Raw genomic sequence first — 21612 nt, forward strand, 5'->3', positions numbered from 1 at the left:
AATCTGATGAACCAATAACACGCCTCCCTGCTGGTTCTCTCGCTTTTCTATTCAAAGAACTTGTTGCAGCCTTTTATGATCTGAAATCACCAGGACAAGTTCTTCATCTCATCATGACCTCATCAGAAGGAACCAGACGCCGTCAGAGGGAATTTTGGCAAAACTGTGACAGGAGGAGCTGAGAGCAGAAATGTGAAACATCCTGTCTTTTACTTGATGATTTCCTGACTGTCCTTTTGATGTCCTACCACTTTCCTACAGGACGGTGTGATTTCCCCTTAAGAGTTAACTTCCTATGACTGTTGGGTGGATTCTGTATTTATGAGCCTGACTGTCTCCAGAGAATAACTCTAATGTCTTCTCTCCGTGCCGCACATAATAAACAGGTTTTCTGATTCATCACACCAACTTTGTGCTTCTTCAGAGACCTAGCTGTTCTGATCATTTTGGAAGAAATGTCTCTCACAGCCGTCACAGATGAGAACGTGGACGCAGCATAAGGGGAATAAATGAAAAGGATTCCAGGTCGTCTGATTACGCAAAGAACGTGGCGCCATCTACGCTTTTCTTTGTCTGCATGGTATTAAAAAAAGTCTCCTTTTATATATATATATCTTTATATATTTATATATATCTTTTTTTTTTTTTACTTTAATGGGCTGCATTTTTCTGTCATTTTTTTTTCAGGCTCAGAACGGAGATTCTGAAAGTTTCCTTTTCAGCTTCCACGACATCAAATTCACTCTTGCACGTCATGAAAACTCAATTCTTTAACAAAATGCAAAGTGATTCTGTCCTTTTGTCTTCCGTTTCCTTTATTAATAACTGCGTCTGTCGTATTTTAGTGATTCTCCGTGGAGAACTTTTACCCACACAAACATTCACTCTTTTGTTCGCTGCGTGTCATTATCTGCCAACTCGTTGAATCAGTTGTCCTCATCTGAAGATGTTTTCCTCCACACTCCTGTCAGAGTTTTTTAGTAAATGTGTCTTGCGTTGATGAATTGCTCTCAGGTGAATCTCGACTTTCACTAATGAAGAAGAATGTGAGAACAGGTCTGTTGTGATGTGGATAATAAAGTGTGACAGGAACACAAGGAGACACAGAGAGATCTCAGTGTTGGACATGTTCATGCAGCGCAGCCGGAGGGATGTTCTCTGTGTTTACATTTCTAATTCTGTATTTCCTTCCTTTGTGCACTGGCTGTGCTGGAAAACAGGCTTGTCGTATATCTTCTGTATGCTGTGATTTCATGGTCTGTCAAAAATATTACATTATAGAACATTCATATGTAAAGTAAATTCATGTGGATCCTGCACACTTTGCAACCATTCTTCAAAAATAAGGCCCGACTTGGGCGCTGGTGGCGCAGTGGCGAAGTGGCTGGTGCGCGTGCACCATGTGTGGAGGCTGTGGTCTTTCAGATGGGCGGCCAGGGTTGGAGTACGACCTGTAGCTACTTTCCTCCATGTCATTCCCCACTCTCTCTCCCGGATTTCCGACTCTATCCACTGTCCTATCTCCCCATTGAAAGGCACAAAAAGCCCTAAAATAAATCTTAAAAATGTTTTTTTTAAAAGGCCCGACTGATATACGGGACTTTTAGGGCCGATACCGACATTAGAGAGACAAAATAATCCAATAACTGATATATCGGCTGATATCTCCCTTGAATCTTAAGATAGATATAGGCTACATCTTTATTGTGTTGATCCCTTAAATGCAGTTATCAAACACTTGTGGAAAAGATTTATAACAAAGACAAGCTGGTCACTCAACTTGAGAGTAACTGTGCATGTACGAGCATCACCACTCAACACTCTGCAGAGTGATGATAATTGTTGTAATCCATATAACGCCCTCTGCTGGTGAAAGAGAACTGCTAGTTTACTACAATAAAACTCAAATTAAATTCTATCTGACTGGTGAATAAATCGAGTAATATCTGTGATAAAATCAGCCGATGCCAATGTTATACTTGTTATGCTGATATCGGCCGATATTATTGGCTGGCTGGTTACTCGGTCGAGCTCTTTTCAAAATACGGTCATGTTTAAAGGTGTCATTCAGAGGAATTTCAGCCTTTTTTTTTTCTTAGTGTTCTCAAATGAAAGTTTGAGCTGTCAAAACAAGGAGAGGCGATTTTTCTGTAAAGGAAATATCACAAGAAACCAGTGGAGGAAGGGAAAAGGAGGAAATAAGGAAAGGATGAGGGAAGGAAAAAGAGGGAAACAAGGGAAGAATTAGGTAGATGGTAGATGGATGTGTTTGCATCCTGACCTTCTGTGGTAACACCTCATTCATTTGCAGTTCAGACCTTTACACACACACACGCACACGCACACGCACACGCACAAACTTTTTGGATGCTGTCCAGAGACTTAATGCAGTCTGTCACAGCTAAGCTCTAAAACACACACACGCACGCACGCACGCACGCACGCACGCACGCACGCACGCACGCACGCACGCACGCACGCACGCACGCACGCACGCACGCACGCACACACACACACACACACACACACACACACACACACACACACACAGTGTTTGAACTCCCCAAGAATCTGTGACAAAATGTGAATAATTGATCAATAATCCCAGTGCAGTTGTCTATGAGAGGATAAATATTAAAGAGGTGTTTGTGTCATTTCTCTAAGAGTTTGCCCTGAATCTAGTCTTCCAGGCTCTGACTTCAGACTGGTGAAAGGACAGAAAAGAGATAAAAGGAGGAGAGAGGGGGAAACAGAGCTGTCCAGCACAAGAAGCAGGGAGAGAGAAAAGTGGCGATGAATGTGTGTGGAGAAAATGACAGAAGGGTGGGGGTGGGGGGTCAGATTAAAAGAAGGAGTTCAAGAGAAGGACAGGCTCAGTGGTCTGATGTTTAAATCCTGATCCAGCTCTCAGATCACATCCGGACCAGGATTTAACTGAGACCACACTGCAGAGGGGACAGGAGAGGACTGAGGAGACTGTAAAACAGAGAGAGGGAGACACAGAGAGAGAGATAGATGGGGGGGTGGGGGGGGTAATGTCTTTCACTCATTCATGAATACATTAAAATATAAATTTTAACACCATTAACCTTTCCCTTTACATTTTTTCTGCCTGTCACATCAAACAACTCACACTAATTTATTGAAAGAAAGAGGCAACCTCCCGTGTTGAAAAGAATGAAGCCAATGTGGAAGAGCAAAAAGCTGCAGTTCCTGAAGTGTCCACTTGAGGCTGGCTGCAAAGGCAAAGGAAGTCGCATACAGGACTGTGTTCAAGGGGCCATGTTACAGCAGAAATAAACATGATTACAGCCTGGTGCTAAAAAGGAAACTTAACGGTTCAAATGTGATAATTATAAATGATGCTGGTATAAGCTTTGTTAGCAACATAGTCCAAGAACTGAACGTCCATCATAAGACCAGAGACGTGATTCCTAGCAGCAGTAGTGCCTACAAACTGGTCAAAACAATCCAATATTATGTTTTGTATTCTGATGAACATGAGTGGCTGTGTTTGAGTGTGGAGACAGCGAGCGGTTGTGTTAGCAGCACCAAGAAGAAAAAAACACAGAAAGAAAATCGATATGAAATGTTTAGACCCCTGTTTGTCACTTTGAACAGTATCAGCACCTGCATGTGTTCTGCATTAATGAAACCACTCACCTACACCCTGTGTGTGTGTCTCTATGTGTGTGTGTGTGTGTGTGTGTGTGTGTGTGTGTGTGTGTGTGTGTGTGTGTGTGTGTGTGTGTGTGCGCACTGGTATTTTACATCAGAAAGAAGTACTCATTTAAATGCATGTTGGAGAGATCTTAAGTACCTCAGTGAGAGCGATGGGTGTCTGTGTGTGTAGGTGTGTTTGTTTGTGTGTGTGTGTGTGTGTGTGTGTGTGTGTGTGTGTGTGTGTGTGTGTGTGTGTGTGTGTGTGCGTGCGTGCGTGCGTGCGTGCGTGTGTGTGCGTGTAAAGAGGCACTCCAAGTATCAGGGGGCCTGGCATCGCCAAGGGTAACAAGGTGGTATGCTGACAATCACACACACCCACACACACACTCCCGCCGTGAGTTCTCGTGGGAATGTCTGATTGGCCGCTGTGAGCCTGCTGGGATGCTGGGTTCCCGTGACGATTGTAACCAAGCGATAACACCAGCCATCTGACCCTCTTAATGTCTTGGTGTGTGTGTGTGTGTGTGTGTGTGTGTGTGTGTGTGTGTGTGTGTGTGTGTGTGTGTGTGTGTGTGTGTGTGTGTGTGTGTGATGCCATCTGTGCTGCTGGCTCAGGGGAGAGGCAACAAACAGTGATTAAAGCAGAGACAAAGAGACAAGAAAGAGAAAGAAGGAAAGAAGGAAGGACAAAAAGAAAACATACAAACAAATAAACAAACACCAAATAGATCAGAAAACGACTCGAGGGGTTGACCGATTATCATCCTGTATCGATCTGTATCAGCTTTTTATTTTATTAATGCAGATCAAATTAATTAATCAAAAAATGTGCTACGATGGCTCCACTGCAGGTGTGTCTGTCTCACCTGTTGTCCCGCCCACAACACTACCTGATTGGCTAGAAGCTAGTCAGTTGATTAGTTAGTTAGAAACTAACATAAGCGAGACACGATTTCTTCAAGTAGTAGCGTATCTGATGTTTTATTAGTCAGAGAAAATATTCAGATAATCGGTTAACGAGTCATAAGATCAGTAAGTTTGTTTACATAAGTTTATATCCATCCATCCATTATCTATACCGCTTTTCCTGTTTGGGATCGCAATGGGGCTGGAGCCGATCCCAGCTGTCATTGGGCGAGAGGCGAGGTTACACCCTGGACAAGTTAGTCCCATAGACTGTAAATATTAAAATCCTGAGTGACATCACCCATCTGTTACAGCAGGGGGCTTTGGAGGCTCATCGATGGCGGTCTCCATGCCTAACTTTCAGTCAACCTAACAACAGGCTGACAGCTGAAGCTGAGGCAGGTTTTAAGCCTCCTGCCAAACCGTTACACTGCGCCCACCTGTCAATCAGGTCAGCCTATGGATATCTCGTATCCTTCATAAACCAGACAGACCAATATCGTTTTGTGTTAATGTTAATTTCTTCTGTATGTTTATGTGACTTCCTAGGTAACCTCGAGCTGACAGCCGTAGATCTGTTGTTTTTTGCACTTCCGCATTAGCCTCAATTCCAACACCGGAGGTTGCTGCTTGGTTAGTCCTTTAGTTAAGACTGTTGTCGTCAAGGGCAACAATTAAACGCAGGAAAGGAAATACAGATCAGATTAATTATTCAGGTTTCACATGATCAGGAACAACCACAATCAAAAAGAGAGTGAATCAAACTGTAGGCACTTTCTGTTGGCCTGTGTTGTCCTACACACACACACACACACACACACACACACACACACACACACACACACACACACACACACACACACACACACACACACACACACACACACACACACACACACACACACACACACACACACACACACACACTGAGCTGCTGGTCCATTTAGATGGCAGAGTGTTTTTATTGTGCTGACTCAGATGTTCTGCAGACTGGCTGAGCTGTTCATATATTCATGTCTGTGTTTGTTTGTGTGTGTGTGTGTGTGTGTGTGTGTGTGTGTGTGTGTGTGTGTGTGTGTGTGTGTCTGTGTGTGTCTGTGTGTGTGTGGCGGTAACTGCTGTCAGACCACATGACTAACTGAATTTTAACCCGGACACAAACAACGACACAACACAACAAACAGTGAGTCTGCCAGAGCGCCGCAGCTCCTGCTGTTCTCTCAGCTGTGACTCGGTGTGACTGAAATTCCAACTGAGCAACACAACAGGAGCAAAGCATGCTGGGAAACATTCACCGAATCGCTGCACATTGTTAGAGCTCAGGTAACTCAGGTGCTTTCACAACTTGTCAGTGTTATTAAAACATGGAGGCACATGTTGCAGGTGTGGCATTTGTGGGAGCCGTAAACATTTGACTAGGAAACACATTTTTAAAGACCTCTGGAAACTTGTTGAGTCACATATTTATAGAAGTGAAATAAATCCTTGTTCATATTTAAGAAACTTTTTGGCTCTACTTGAATTGGATTCATGGTTGCCAGTCTGACATGCTGTATTTATTTTTGTCACATCAAGTTGCACTAAGCTGCATGTTTCTTTTGCACATTTGCAAATTTCTCCACAGGGACAATTAAGAATATCTCGTCAAAAAATAAGACAATTTCAAAACAAAAAAATCGAATCAATGTTAGTTATGTTGTTATTTTTGTGTCTTTCTTTAGAGATAGGACAGTGGATAGAGTCAGAAACTAGGGAGGGAGAGAGAGCGGTGAACAACATGGGGGAAAGGAGCCACAGGTCGGATTTGAACCTGGGCAGACTAAAGCCTCCGTACATGGGGAGTGCACAAAGAGGCGCTGTTTGTCAAAAGGCAAGGCAGGAAACTGTTTGGATCCCTAGGCCAGTAGAGGTCTCTCAAGGGCTGACAAACCACAGCAGTGGCTCAAAATGGCAAATTTTGCAATGACAGTAGGAAACCTCCCAAATCTGACAGCACTCCCTCTCATTGATGTGATTTTAAAACCAACGTTTGTCAATGAAAGTCACCAAAGGATCTTAAAGAGGAATTATCCATCTGGGAGTGAATAAAGAGAGAAAGATGAAGACAAGTAAGTGTCTGTAAACTGGATATAACGGTGATGAACGCCGTCTGGAGGGGCCCCCGATGAATTTTTGCCTAAAGGGCCCCAACAGACTCTTGAATCACCACTGGCCGCACGCACTAACTATGGGCTAAATCTTTTTTTGGCCTGGTGCTAAAGACTGGGGACGCATACTGTCCCTGGAGGCGGTTAAAACATTAAACGTTGGGCACAGCGTAAAAACTGTAAAGACTGTAAGAGACACGAGAAGCAGAACACCTCTCTTAGAACACGTTTTTTTGCACATATTTTCACAACAATTGGTAAAATATACAACATGAAGAAATGTTTAATTTTTACATGTTTTTGGAAGGAATCTTGCGACCCACCTGTCAAGGGGGTCCTGACCTACTTTTGGAACTAATGCACTAAACTAAGTCAGCGAAATTAAAATCTCAGTGAGCGAAATCTGCCATGTGATGAACAGAAGTTTGTAAAAAGACGAGACTGAAGCTTCTTCCTCAAACATCAAAATGAGTTTGACTTTGACTCACTCAGATCTGTTACACTTTAGCTGTTACAGCTGATTAAACACATCTCACTACTGCAGAAAAATGCAATAAAAACAAACGTAAACAAAAGTTGGAAATCAAGTGATGTCACAGTAAAGCAGCGAGGTCCCGAAGAAAATGAAACCATGACAGCAGTGAAGAGAACAGGTGATGACAGAAAGGTGGTTTTATCAATGAGCATTGACAGGGACACCGCCTCTATCAGCTGTGTGTGTGTGTGTGTGTGTGTGTGTGTGTGTGTGTGTGTGTGTGTGTGTGTGTGTGTGTGTGTGTGTGTGTGTGTGTGTGTGTGTGTGTGTTAGAGAGAGAGAGCTCCTACCTGGCTCTCGGAGCAGCAGCTGAGCCATCGCCTGCGAGCTGCCGGCTGAGTTTTCCGCCACACACTGATAAAATCCTTCATCTGACTTCACTAAACCCAGAATCTGAAGGTTACTGCCATCCTGCAAAAAAAAAACACACACAAACAACAGGTCAATAAAACATTTGAAAACACACAACAAACACCGGCTCTGAGCATTTTAAAAAGTAGTAAAAACCAACACAAAGAAAGAATGGAAAGTGTGTGAATGTGTGTGTGAATGTGTGTGTGTATGTGTATGTGTGTGTGTGTCTGTGTTTGCATCTCTGTACAGCAGATCAGAGGATAACAGATCAGAGCGATATTCAGATTATTGGATTATGAAAGTACGACAACAGAGTCATGTCACACCCACTGATCTGATTCTCTCATTTTCTTTCTTGTTAACACAGTTAAGACTCTATTTGTTATCTGTTATAATATTTGACCTTTACTGCTGAACAACTGTCTCAGCGTTAAGGTACTTAAAATAAACACTTCCTGCAGCTGTTTCACACTAAAAGACCAATTACGGACACCCTACTTTCTGGTGCATATCATCTCTCTTTTTGGCAACATAGTGATTTTAAAGATCACATATTATGCAAAATCCACTTCCCCATGTTTCTCTAACACTAAAATGTGTCTCTAGTCTGTCTACAAACCCCCAATGATGAGAAAAGTCCATCCTCTCCGTCTTCTGCCTGCTCCACTTTTCAAAAAATGTGTGCTCAAACAGGCCGTTTGGAGATTTTCTCTTTATGACATCACAAAGGGCAGTAACCCCTCCCACAGGTGGGTGACACTCCCACAGCTAGGTGTTTGTTCTGCCCTCTGAGTCTGCCTTCTCACTGTAAACAATAGAGCATGGAGCGAGAAAGACCGAGTACACCCAAGCCCTTCCAGAGAGGGGGCGTGGTCAGACACAACCCATTTACATATTTAAAGGTACAGACACAGAAACAGCCTGTTCTGAGCAGGGCTGAAATAGAGGGGTTTATAGACATGATCAAATACAGGATCAGTGTGGATTTAGAACAAGAAACTTCACACACATGTTTTGAGGAGTTCTGAGACTTATTTAAACTGTTTGATGAGGAGGAGGATATGTGACCTTTAAAGAGAACGTATGTATATGTCACATTTCTGTTGAACTCACCACTATCTGAAAATAGTCACTGGGGATGACTTCTTCTCCGTTCTTTATCCAGCGGACGGTCGGCGGAGGATTTCCAGTCACGGCACACTCCAGCTCGATGTCGGTGGACTCGTAGGCGTACGTGTTGGTCGGGTAGTTGAGGAACTGAGGCGGCACTGCAAGAAACACACAAACAACATAACAATTACCACAGAGAAACTTTTAATTCCACCATATCGTCGTCTCTCCTGAGTGTGCATCAACAAGTGAACCAGCTCCAGTGTCATCACTGTCAGCAATGTTGTTCAGAATAACTGTCTGTTTTTCCTTCAGGACTCTTTTACACCAGCGTTTCTGTAACAACCTCAGCTGATTGGAAACTAATTAACATAATTACAATCTGAGTCGTGAGCTTATTACGGAGGAGCAGAAAGTGTCTGGTCTCATTAGCCTCCGCGGATCATTATCTGCTGATTTTCTTGTAATTTGAGTTGATTTGATTTGACCTTACTCTGCAAACAGACAGTTAAGAGTGAAATCCCAGCTCAGAGTCAAACTAAAGTACAACGGCAGCAAGAGATTTAAGAACATTAATGAAGCAAGTAAGAGAGCTTTACTGTATATATATCACATCTCTATATATCACATCTTTATTCATCACATCTTTGAAACCCTGAAGGGAAAGAAACAGCTTTTTGAATTCTCTGGTGGATTTTTAAGAGCTAAAAGGTCATTTTTCTTGGTGCAGTATACAACATGATGACTAGTGTCTATGTGACTGAAATAACATCCACACAGAAAAAGTTGTGCAATTATAAATATGTTCTCACAAGATCGAGGCAATAATTAAAATATGTTCATAATGGGTTTTCAACATGTTGCATTTCAAATGGTATGCTTCGCTGCCACTATAGGACAGTTATTAACAATGTTTACAGTGCAGAAATACTTTTTGAATACTACTGTTCAAAAAGGATTCATGTTCAGATGGAAAAGTTTCCAGGAGGACCACAAAGTCAGGTTGAGTTTTTAGGAAAAGTTTCACATGCAGACTAATGCATGCAATGGTCCAACATCAACACCGGCTGATATCGACCCTGTTGACAGACATCGGCACGACAGCCAATTATGCAGCATAAACCGATGTCAGTAGCATCTAGTCCACATAAGTACTGATTCAGAGAAGAGGTTTTGTATCGTTCTTTTCTAGTCTTCTGACTACTCAAAGCTCTTTTACACCGCAGGTCACACCTACACATTCACACACTGATGGTAGAGGCTGCAGTGTAAAGAGACCATCAGAAGTAACTAATCCATTCACACACTGCCGACAAAGCAGCTGGAGCAACTTGGGGCAATTGTTTTTGGTTTTCTTTTAAAGCTCAATATTTGCTATGAAAAATACATTTGACACTCCTAATAGTCAAGGGGGGGAGGTGGGTGAAGGGGGTGAGGCAGCTGCCATGTTCAAGCTCTGTTGTTGCTCGGTGTCGACGCTGAGAGCAGGGATGTGAGACAGGAGCCATTTTGAGCCTGAACAGACATGAGAACGAAGCCTGAAGGGCCTCATGTAGCAGCGAGCGCCACAGTGACACTGTCAGCGCTGCGAGACAACAAACAATATGTCTGTCAGCAACCACAGATACACAACGGACCACACACACACACACACACACACACACACACACACACACACACACACACACACACACACACACAACCAGAAGAGGAATGTCCTGTAAGTGTCAACAAACAGACACACACACATATTCATGATGTCACGGCTTCCGGAGCACGGATAAATATAAACAAACACGGAGAGAGAATATAACACACACACAGTTCATTGTCGAATAGGTCAGGACAAAGGAAAGGAGGGATGGAAGAAAGGAGGGATGGAAGAAAGGACCGAGAGGAAGGAGGAAAGGTCATATGATAACTTCTACATGACCTCAGTCTATAGTTCACAGGTCATGAACTGGAGGAAAGAGAGGAGGAGATACAAAGAAAAGCAAAGGAGACAGAAGATAAGCGGAAGAGAGAGGGAATACAATATGAAAACAGGATGAGAAAGATGGATGAAAGAAGAGAAAGAAAGAGAGGAAGGTGTAAAGTTAGTAGAGGAGGCGAGTCGTGTGTCTCCATCGATACATCATTATGTGGAGGTGTAACTTTATCAGCGCAGTAATGCTCTAATTAAGAGCCAACGATTTCCTTTAAACTCAGAGCTGCTGCTGCTTCAACACAACATGTACACAAACACACAAACACAGAGGGCTACACAGGGAGGGCTGTGGCAGGGTCGGCTGCAGCTCAATGGTAGTGTCGGTCGTTTCTCAACTGGGAGGTCGGGGGTTTGATCCCCAGCTCCTGCAGCTGCATGTCCCATGTTTCTTTGGGTAGGACACTTAAAGACACTGAAGCTACAGACCAATCACAGATCAGTGGCTGGGACCTCACTCGCAGAATCTAAACGCAACGTCGGCCATCTTGCTTGGAAGCTATGCTAACAGGCTCTGTGGAGGAAGCTGAGAAGAACAGACAAAGTATGTTTCAACTTCAAAGTGATATGGATGAAGAGGATTTTGAAGGTCCTTTGCTCGAATCGGATGTTCGCAATATAGTGATGTTAGCGTTGAGGCTGATGGAGGAACAGGAGGCGGCTGCTGTGCATTCTGGGAGTTGTTGTCTTTTATCCACATGAGCCAAAAAGACACTTTCAGCTTTTTCCCCGTCAAAAAGGCACCTACTTCACATATCTACTACATATATGACCCAATTTCAATACAGATTCATGTTTCAACCTGTGAAGTATCCCTTAAACCCCAAGTTGCTCCCGCTGCTTCAGCATCTACGGGTAAATGTGTATCGACGTGTATATGTATAATGAATGGGTGTTAGTTAATAGATGGACACTTTACACAGCAGCCTCTGCCATCAGTGTGCGAATGTGAAGTGTGTAAAAGCGCTTTGAGTGGTCAGAGGACTAGAAAAGCACCATAACATGTTTCCAGGAATTAGACTGAACCCCACAGAAACGAGAGGAGACATCTGAACCAATCAGAGTCCTCTGTAGCCAATACGGTGGAGTAAACCATACTGTATGTTTAGAAATGTTGTGTTAAATAGAGTAAGTTCAGATATGATAAGATAATACTTTTTTGATCCCCAGAGGGGGAAGTGTGATGTTGCAGCAGCACAAAGACGAGTAAGAATGGGATGTGTTGTTCCAAATATGAAGAACATTTCCTGCAGCCAGTTTTAAAAAAAAATGATGAATACCAGTGCCAGAACACTTGTCTCTGTTCAAGTTTGTCAACTGCACAGAGCCAGAAACCAGGTTTCCTTGGTATTTGTAAAATGTGTTTTCTGCAAACATCTGAAATATAAATAGGCGTCTGAAAACCCATCTCTCAATTCTCTAAAAAGCCAATTTCTGTTCTACCAAATGCTAAAGAAGGACACAACAGTCAACATTCTCCCTCGTTACTCGGGAAGGCGGCTGCTATGTGAACGATTACCCAGCAGCCTTTGTGTCTGGGGAATTCCCAGAGTGTCCACTGATTGTTTAGATGTGTGTTTTTTTTTTCTGCAGAGCTGCAGGTGTACCACTGATTACCTGGTCATCTGAGGGGACGTGTTAACAAAGGCATTTGTGTTTCCAGGCGGGACACCGCGATGATACAACTCCACACCCGGCTGGAAAACAGCTGAGAGCAGCCATTCACATGGAAATGAGACACCTTTAACAATCAGTTGACCTCCAGCTCACACGACAAGTCTGACTCCACCCGGTCTGTAAACACACACCTTCACCTGGATCATCGTTTAGCTTTGAATAAAGACGATAAAGTGGTGATGCAACCTGATCAAACAAACGCACTTTTAAAACAATAAGGAGAGAATGTGCTATTGTCATCCATCTCTGCCTAACACACACACAGTAACACACACACAGTAACACACACACACACACACACACACAGTATCAGTAATGTGGCCTCTCGAGCTGCAACATAATAACTTCCACTCAGCATTCAAATGGAAATCAGCTCCGTCGTCCATTTAAACGAACATCTGCTGCTGTGTGTGTGTGTCTGTGCAAGAGTGATGATAGCACCAAGTGAAGGACATTCACTGTTACCCCCGCCACACACACACACACACACACACACACACACACACACACACACACACACACACACACACACACACACACACACACACACAGCTAAACACTCAAACTCACAAACACACCCACCCACACACACACACACACACACACACACACACACACACACACACACACACACACACACACACACACACACAGCTAAACACTCAAACACACAAACACTGAGTCTGAGTTAAACTGTCGTTGTGCGAACAGAACTCGTTAGCTGCCTCTTTATATCTGCACTTAACCACCAATTATTTGTCATTAAGCGCATCCATGGAGACTTACCACACATACTAACACACACACACACACACACACACACACACACACACACACACACACACACACACACACACACAAACTCTTACCTTATCCCTCACTCTGTGGGCATGATGTCGGGAATAGTTAACGAGCTGTTTAAGCCACAATTATTGGAGAGTGACGCACTAACGTTGCTGTTAGCCGAGCTTCAGAGAGCTCAGTACCTTTGTATAATGTGTCTCTGCATGATAACAAACTCCAACTCGTTCCCTTATAAATATGTTTCTGGCAATTGAGTATCACTTTGGTTTAAACTGTTTTTTATCCCTCCTGCAGGGCGCCTAAAAATATTTAATGGTCACTCCAGTTTGTTGTGTTGGTTGCATGAAGTCGGGGAACTAAGACAAGAGATTATTTAAAGTGAAAGATTTAAATCAAAGCAACACAGTCCAGATTTTCCTCATGATGTTTTCACACATGCAAGATATACATGAAAATCTCCCAAAATTTCCAGTATGGGCAGCATGTGCAAACGCTCACAGCCGTATATTTCCCCCCGACTTCAACTGGACCTTTTCCCGACAGCCTTCTGGCAAAATGTCCGCAAGACGTCGGGTGAAGCAGATGTTTGAATCCAGCGGGAAATATTCAAGAAAATTCACCACAAGCTAGCAGAATGATGAAATTTAAATGACATTGCCCACAATTAATCCGCTCCATACTCCTTTCTACTCACCAGTAAGTTACTTTACACTCGTGTTGATACTGTGAATATCTCCAATTACAAGTAGAATTGATAAATAGACAAAACACTGTCATTAGTCCGCCAACACTAATTCCTGCATCGTTTTTTGTATCTCACTTCTTGCCTCCTAAAATCCTTCTCTCCTGTCAGACAGGGAAAACTTCCAGCTGAGAGGTGTGAATATGCAACGAGAACATTTCTTGTATGGGCAGGCTGTCCTGACATTTTCTAGAATGAATCCAGAGTGAATAAGTGAAAAGACAAATTTATAGGAATAATGCAGGATTTCACTTTAATCCCTCTGCCTGTTCACCCTGTGGGGCGGACCTCCTGCGGGCATCTGCTTGAAAGCATTGTTTGCTTAATCCTGTTCAAATTGTACTGAAACAAATACTTTAAAGTCTTAAAGGCCCTGACACACCGAGCAGGCGGCAAAGAACTAGTGACAACGAAGGCCACATGTAGCGTCGTCTCAAAAACGGCCAAACCGGCCAAAAAAAGGCCGACAGGTAGCAGCGGAGCCGGACACACCGCATAAACTAGGGTGACAACCGCTCACCGATGTTCCAACTAGGAGCGATGGCAGACCATCTCTCCTTGGTGTGTCAGGGCCTTTAGACTTCATTCTTCCTGAAACAGAAAGCTACGATGTCTTTGCGATCGTTAGCGGAGAGAATCACTGCCATGATTCCCCGCCAGCCTCGGCGTCATCTTCCGTTATTGTTTTGATTGAGAGCCCCCTGGTGGCTGAACTTTAATACTGGAGTTAAATGTACCTGAGTAGAGAAGGATATAATCAGAGATGCACCAATATCTTCCCCTTCCACAGTGGACTGCTGTAACTGGTCGTAAATTAGACGTTTCCAGAGACATTCAACAGCTGAAAAAGTAAGATTGTTTTTTTATTCAGAGTCTGTCGAGAGTTTATAGAAGCAATTTATTCAGTGTTGTGCAGCTGGAGAAAACCAGAAACCTCTATTTGTCCTTGTCAATGAAAAAGTATTTGTTTTCCTCCCAAAAGTGACACTGAAAAGTAATTATTTTCTCTCAAACTGAGGCTCCTCTCCTGTCTGAGAGCGCAGAGATTTGCCTCAGCACCAACAAACACCTCCTCATTACAGGAGGCACACTACTGTTTACAACCAGCTGCTCTTTTTACATGAACATTCATTTACAAGAGGCAGCGCTAGAAAAATGATCTGAATTTTAATCAATCTGCAGATCAATATTTGGAAGAAGGCAGGGACAGATGTGTGGCGGAAACTCTCAAACACACAGATAAAGAAAACAACAGAATGTGATGAGAAGACACGACTGATGCTGATCTTAAATAACCAGTATCTCAATTATTATATCTTTGAACGATGCATGTCTTAATTTTAACTTTTAGAGAGAAGTTATCAGAGACTGTCTTAAAAAAAGGATGTCAGGTCAGCTGCCCAACAGTGAAGCCAAAACATTTAGAGCTTCCCCTGCTGACTGGTTGTAGCTCATAAGCTCCGCCTCCTCCATATTAACACGAGACATGGGTCAAAATCAAATAAATGCTGAAAATAAATTATTTAAAACACAGTTTTTGTCTCCATAGTTAGTCATTCTAATGCTGATTCATGTCCATGTGCTGATTTTTCTGAGAAGTTTAGCTTTCGTTATTTAATACTATTAAAAAAGGGTGATGATTGACAGCTCAGTTGACGAATGGGGCTCCTGCAGCGCTGTGTGCACCAGGTTATCAGAGTAGAGAAGAAACATGAGAGGAAACATAACGAGCACCAACACAAGAATCATTCAACGAGTGTCTGCTTCAAACCACCACAAGAATCTGTCCCGATGTGGACTGAACACACCTGATAGATCTTTGACATTTGATCAGTAAATCTTGAGTTCGGTTAGCAGACTGGGCAGGATGTCAATAGCTGCACCAGCTGATTCCTTCTGCCATTTTTTAATGCTGACAAAAAACTCCTCTTATTGTTTTCTCCAGGCTGAACTCGAGAAATCGAGGACAGCTGGGTGTTTGGGATTTCTCCTCGGCTGCAGATCTGCAGGATGACACAGCAGATATGTATGGCGTCTAATTAGCTCGTTGTCATCCTCGCTGACCTACAGAGCTGACTCGGATCCTGTCAGATCAGCACCCTGTTCCTCCTGCTGATAGACTGAGACACCAGAGGCGCACCTCACCTGTCCGTCCCCCAGCTGGAGCTGTCTGTAAGGACAAACAGGTGAGGGGCCGGTGTGAACGTAATCCCTGCAGACAAACAGGCGAGAGAGTGAGGAGAGTGCGGTTAAAGAGCAAGCTGCAGCCTGAAGCAAGAAGTTTAGTGAGAAAAAAAAACTGTAGATTAACCTCCAAATCTGAAATCACCTCCAGCTGGCAGTCAGCGCTGTTTTACATAATAGCTCTCCAAAACAAAAGGACACACAGATGGAGGGATTAAAGACGGAGATCACAACGATACGGAGTGCGACCTGAGCGGCATGAGGGACCGGGGATATCCCAAGATTCATCACAAACATCCAAACAATCTGCAGCGATAACAGATGTTCTAAACCAAGCAGATGTTCTGAAAGTCTTCACCTCGAGCTTTTTCACTTTCATGTCTTATACTTTCATGTCATGACTGAGCTGAGACGTTTAGAGCACAAGGTCACACAAGGTGGGCGATGTTTGATAGTCAGCTGTTGACTCTAAGCTCCAGCAGAGAGGATGACGAGTAAAACCGCGAGCGGATCAGTGCTGTCGGGGTCAGGTCACGTTAAAAGTACACGTTAAGTCCTCTTTTTTTGTCCCCTCTGTGACTTGATTGAGTTCAAATCCTGGATTACAAAGTTTAAGAGACAAAGGCAGGGCAAGTTGATTTGATTCGTCGGCAGGGAGTCAGCAGCCGCATTAAAAAACCTGCGATCAGGCAGAAAGAAATGAGCAGCCGCAGCACAGTGGACAGACCGAGGGCAGATTAAAACGGTCTGAACATACGTGACAGAAGAGCGGGCGGTACTTTAATCTGCGGCGCCACCGGACGGTTCATAAAGACGTGGCTTTCATTAAGAGAGAGGGATGACGTGGGATTAAGACACAAAAGATGATGAAGAAAAGACGGCTGCCGGGAGCAAGACGTCGCAGGATTAACGGTGAAAGACGTTTGGAAGATTGTTACTTTCTACGTTGTTATGAATGAAAGTTATCAACTGTGATGGGAAACATTTTCTGCTCAGTTATTGAAGCACTTAGAACTCTCAGAGAGAGAGAGAGAGAGAGAGAGAGAATCTGAACTACCACTCCAACATGTTCTGATGAGGAGGGTTTTACTCTAAAATTGTGACTGTTTATTGTGTGTTTTATTGTTGTTGATTTGTCTAAACTTTGTCCTGATTCTCATCCAGATTGGGAAGGAAAAGACCGACGGGGAGAAGAAAAGATTGATGTGATGTATTGATTGTAAACGGTCTATGTGCCAGGTGTTAGACGTGTGATAATGGGGGTGAGTTTAATTCCCAGGTCATATATTGATCATTCATCTGCAGTCAAATTGTGTTACTTTTGTTTGATGGCCAAGCATCGACACGTCTTTGTTTTCTTTAAAGTATATGAAACATGAAATCTTTGTCAAGAGTTGAACAAACATTTCAGAGCAAATCTCACTTCATAAACATCAGGAGCAAAGCTTCAAAGTCGCTAAAGAATCAAATCAAAGCTCCTCTCTTTGATTGACAGGAAAGACTCTCTTAAAGTAAATGAACACATGGCACGTTGGGTGATAAAATATCAACATCAAAAAGTCCTCTAGAGCCGTTTTCACTTATGCACTCTTGAAGATATCTAGATCATTTCAGGAGCTCCGGAGAGTCTCCTGACACACATGCTCCTCAAAGCGGGAGACTATCCCGGTCAGACGGGGGGGGGGGAAGGCATGATGTAAAAAAACAACTTGGAAGTAGCGGATGAAGCAACAGAGTCCGCTACACGATGCTATAATGAGAATATTTGTCTTTATATCAATGCTACATGTAGTCCAACAGAATCACAATATGGACTAAAGAGTGGAGAAGAACATACTGGAGAACAGGAAACATAATGCAGCTGGTTCATTAGAGAACGGAGATCGTTGTGGTTGCATGCAGACACTCTATGCACCCTCCTATTGGCTCGAGGTGAATTCCCTGGTTAATATCCTGCTGTGTTCTCACATCAGCTCACTCGGACTTGCTGTGGAAAAAGTACTAGAGGACTGTCAGGAGAAACTCCGGGTTAAGTCTGAGCGAAAAATATGGCTGTTTGCGTTCACACATGTAGCTCCTCCGGGAAAGATCAGGAGATTTTCAGGAGTTTTCTGCAAGTGTGAAACTGCTATATTCCATGCAGACATGCAGCCTGCAGGAGGAGTACAGGGTATAGTGGAGGAACAGGTATGTTCTCAATAACATCTACAGTCAAATGTACCTGATTCAATATTATACCCCCCTCCTCTTTCCCAGTCATCTCTCTCTCTCTCTCTGCTTAAAAACAGAGAAACAGTGAAATGTGTTTCAAAGTTAAATTGAGGCCAAAGTCACTTCAAAAAGATCCAGCTGTGACTCAGATTTCCCCCACAGGCACCAGAGAGTTGCATTTAATCATATCAAATTAAAAGCTTATTTTTAAAAACATCAACCTACTTAAGGATGAAGATTTGTAGGGATGGACAGATAAGTGGAGGAAGGGAGGAAAGAACAACAAAAGAAGAAAGGATGCTAAATGCTATTTAGTGTTTGATGAAGCTAACACGAGACTTTCACACTTTTTCAGGACACCTCACTTACTGTTTTATTCATTAATTATTCATCAGCCTTGAGAGATTTCAGTTTCCTCGTCGCCTTCAGCTCCCCATGACACCTTTAAATTAAATTTATTTTAATTTTATTAAAAAGTTATTTTCGTTATAAGAACTGTTTCAGGGACGGCGTTTTTCTAACTGCAGCGTTGAGCTTTTTGGCTGTTTGTTGATTCAGATTGGCTTAAAACGCCTCAGACTTGGCTGGACTGACGGACATATTGGCAGACTTAAATCCTCCCTGTGTATTAGTGAAGACTGGCCTCTCTCTGTGGGGACTCTGTGACCCCGCCCCCTCGCTCTCCTCTCTCTCTTTCATGTCTTTCAGTCTTTTTTCGGGCGAGCGGCAGCGGGCCGGCCGGTGGCTCAGCGGGGGAGTTTGGCAGCTTGTTAAATGTTTTCTGAAACACCCACAGTAATTCACAGAGCCTGTAATTAATCAGGAGAGGAACCCCGCGGGCCGCGGCGAGGAAAGTGTGTCTGAGCGTGTGTGTGTATTTGTGTGTGTGTGTGTGTGTCTTCTTTCCTAGAGAGAGACTTTATGATTCCACAGTGGAGAGCGACAGACAATCACAGCAGACCACAGAGACTAAACCAAACTGTGTTTTAAAGCTTTGAATTAGTCACAGAGTGTGTGTGTGTGTGTGTGTGTGTGTGTGTGTGTGTGTGTGTGTGTGTGTGTGTGTGTGTGTGTGTGTGTGTGTGTGTGTGTGTGTGCATGCATGCATGCGTGTTAGGGGATTTAGCAGTGAATGGGAGAGTATGTTTTAAGATGCATTAGCAGTGCTTCATTAAACAACAAGCCACTCTCCTCTTAAACATGAGCATGTGAAGAGTCTTTTCAGATGTTTCTGCACGATGAACTCAGGCAGGTTCCAGCATCAACATTCAACTCTATATTCTGAAGCAACTCCATGGTATTGTGAATTAATCAGAGACATGTCACAAGTACTACAACATTACCGAGACTCGGTGCATCAAGTAGCCTAGCAGTTAGCCATTTACATTTAGCTAGAATATTACCCTGATCAAATAAGAAGAAAATATGATCTGCAAGATCCTGCTGCTGAAGAGACAAGGACGAAAAGATCATGTTTTCTATCCCTCTTAGTTTGGCCTACAGCTAAAGAAGACACCTTTAAAACTCTAAATGACATCTATCCATCTCATCCCTTCTTACATATGAGATCTCACTTGATTAATGACTCGTGGATTGTGTGAAGGGGGTTAAGACATAGTAGAAAATATTTTCTTCTAGCATTTCAGAGCTGATTATATTCCAAAGATTTCATAATGCACCCTGTAAATGTTATGTCAATTCAAACTGGAGTGAAGTCGAGGTACGGTTACAGCTCGATGAGGCCTTTTAATTGGACTACTGACCTTGTACCTGTATACAAGCACAGAGGGAGAATCCATTTATAGACCGAGGTAGGGCCATCCGGCTACAGTAGGAGGCGTTATGTCACCTTTCGGCTAGTTACAATTGGACCTTCTTCCAGTTGATCAAACAGCATACTGGTCGAACGTTGACGACTTTACAGCTCTGTACATTTCATACTTACTCAACTCTTTAAAATGAGATGCACGCTATCCATACAGCTTACTGAAGAGACGTCAACATGACTTCTGCTATGCTCTACGTTTACGCTGTTCAACCTCCGGGTCAAAGCATTGCATGGAAAATGAGATCATGCCAGTTTGAGTCTGATTAAGGAGTATAAATCGACCCCCAACTGCATTATCTAGGTGTGTTAGTCCAAATTTGACAAAAAATGACTGCACTGTTTAACATGTATACATGCAATTTAAAAGTCCAGTTTTAGTCGGACTGACACAATAAATCAACTTTTAGTAAATGTAATTAAACGTGCTGTGTGTAAAGTCGAGGTGAGCCGAAGTGTGAATGCAGCGAGTCTGCAGCAGTCATGTTGAGCGAGTGGGCGGGGCGATGTTATTGTTCACGTTGAGCGGAGAGTCTCTGCTTTACACTCGTCACTACCCGCCTCAGAAGTCTGTGTGATGGTTTATGTGTTGATGTTGTGGAGTCGACATAGTCACACTCCTCCTCCTCCTCCTCGTCCTCGTCCTGTAAGCTCGACCCAACCAACTCCCTCACCTAAAGCAAACTGAGTATTTTGAGGCGTGAGAGGAATCAAACAATGACGATCTCATGCTGTGAGGTGAATGTGTGAGGGGAAACATATTCCTGTTTTGTTGAGATAATGTCAGGAGTTCGTGTGAAAGAGGCTTATTAACACTGTTATATCACAGTAAGACTGTCGCAACTCTATACAATAGCTGTCCATCAGCAGGTGGTCACTTATAATCAGCTGTTTGGGCTCAACCCTCACACGGGTACATTGAAGTCTTTATTTTCCATTAGCATCCAGCGTTAACACCAGCGGCGTCGCCGACAGCAGCACACTGAATATGAGTGATAGCTGCAGCTCCCGCTCTGTTCCTCGCTGCTTTCATTAAGCCGCTAACAGGAAGCAGCTAATGAGCCGGGCTGCACTCATTATTATGAGAAACAACACACACATTCGTTATCCTAATCATCTAATCATGGTCACTGCCCTGTGGAGTCAGAACACACACATCTCCATACATCAGCACACAGAGGACATCCATCAGCATCTAACTGCCTCCGATTGGAAAAACAGAGTGTAATGGGGCATATTAGCACAACATATTTCTTCTTTTATTGGTTTAATCGAAATGGAAGATTCAGACTGGAGGAGGGAAACTGCCCACCATCGCCAACTTTAAAAAAGAAATGTCTGAATGTTCTATCGTAGAGTTTTACATCCAACATAAACACCGATAATCATTTTGAACTCTTCCTGCAAATCTTTGGCCTCAGCATAAAAAATGAACCGTGTCAAAGATAATAAAATCCCATTGCATTATTC

At 43.2% G+C, this 21612-nt stretch overlaps 1 protein-coding gene across 1 annotated transcript in view; it reads right to left on the bottom strand.

Annotated features, from left to right (window-relative positions):
- Positions 1-21612, bottom strand: part of dcc (DCC netrin 1 receptor) — a 241892-nt gene that overhangs the window by 126210 nt on the left and 94070 nt on the right. Inside the window, exons 6-7 of the mRNA XM_065965456.1 lie at positions 8719-8873; positions 7542-7662 (exon numbers count right to left, since the gene is read on the bottom strand). Of these exons, the coding sequence (XP_065821528.1) occupies positions 7542-7662; positions 8719-8873 (276 nt within the window). The remainder of the gene's footprint in view (positions 1-7541; positions 7663-8718; positions 8874-21612) is intronic.

This window comes from Labrus bergylta, chromosome 17, assembly GCF_963930695.1.
Source record: "Labrus bergylta chromosome 17, fLabBer1.1, whole genome shotgun sequence".
Lineage (NCBI taxonomy): Eukaryota > Metazoa > Chordata > Actinopteri > Labriformes > Labridae > Labrus > Labrus bergylta.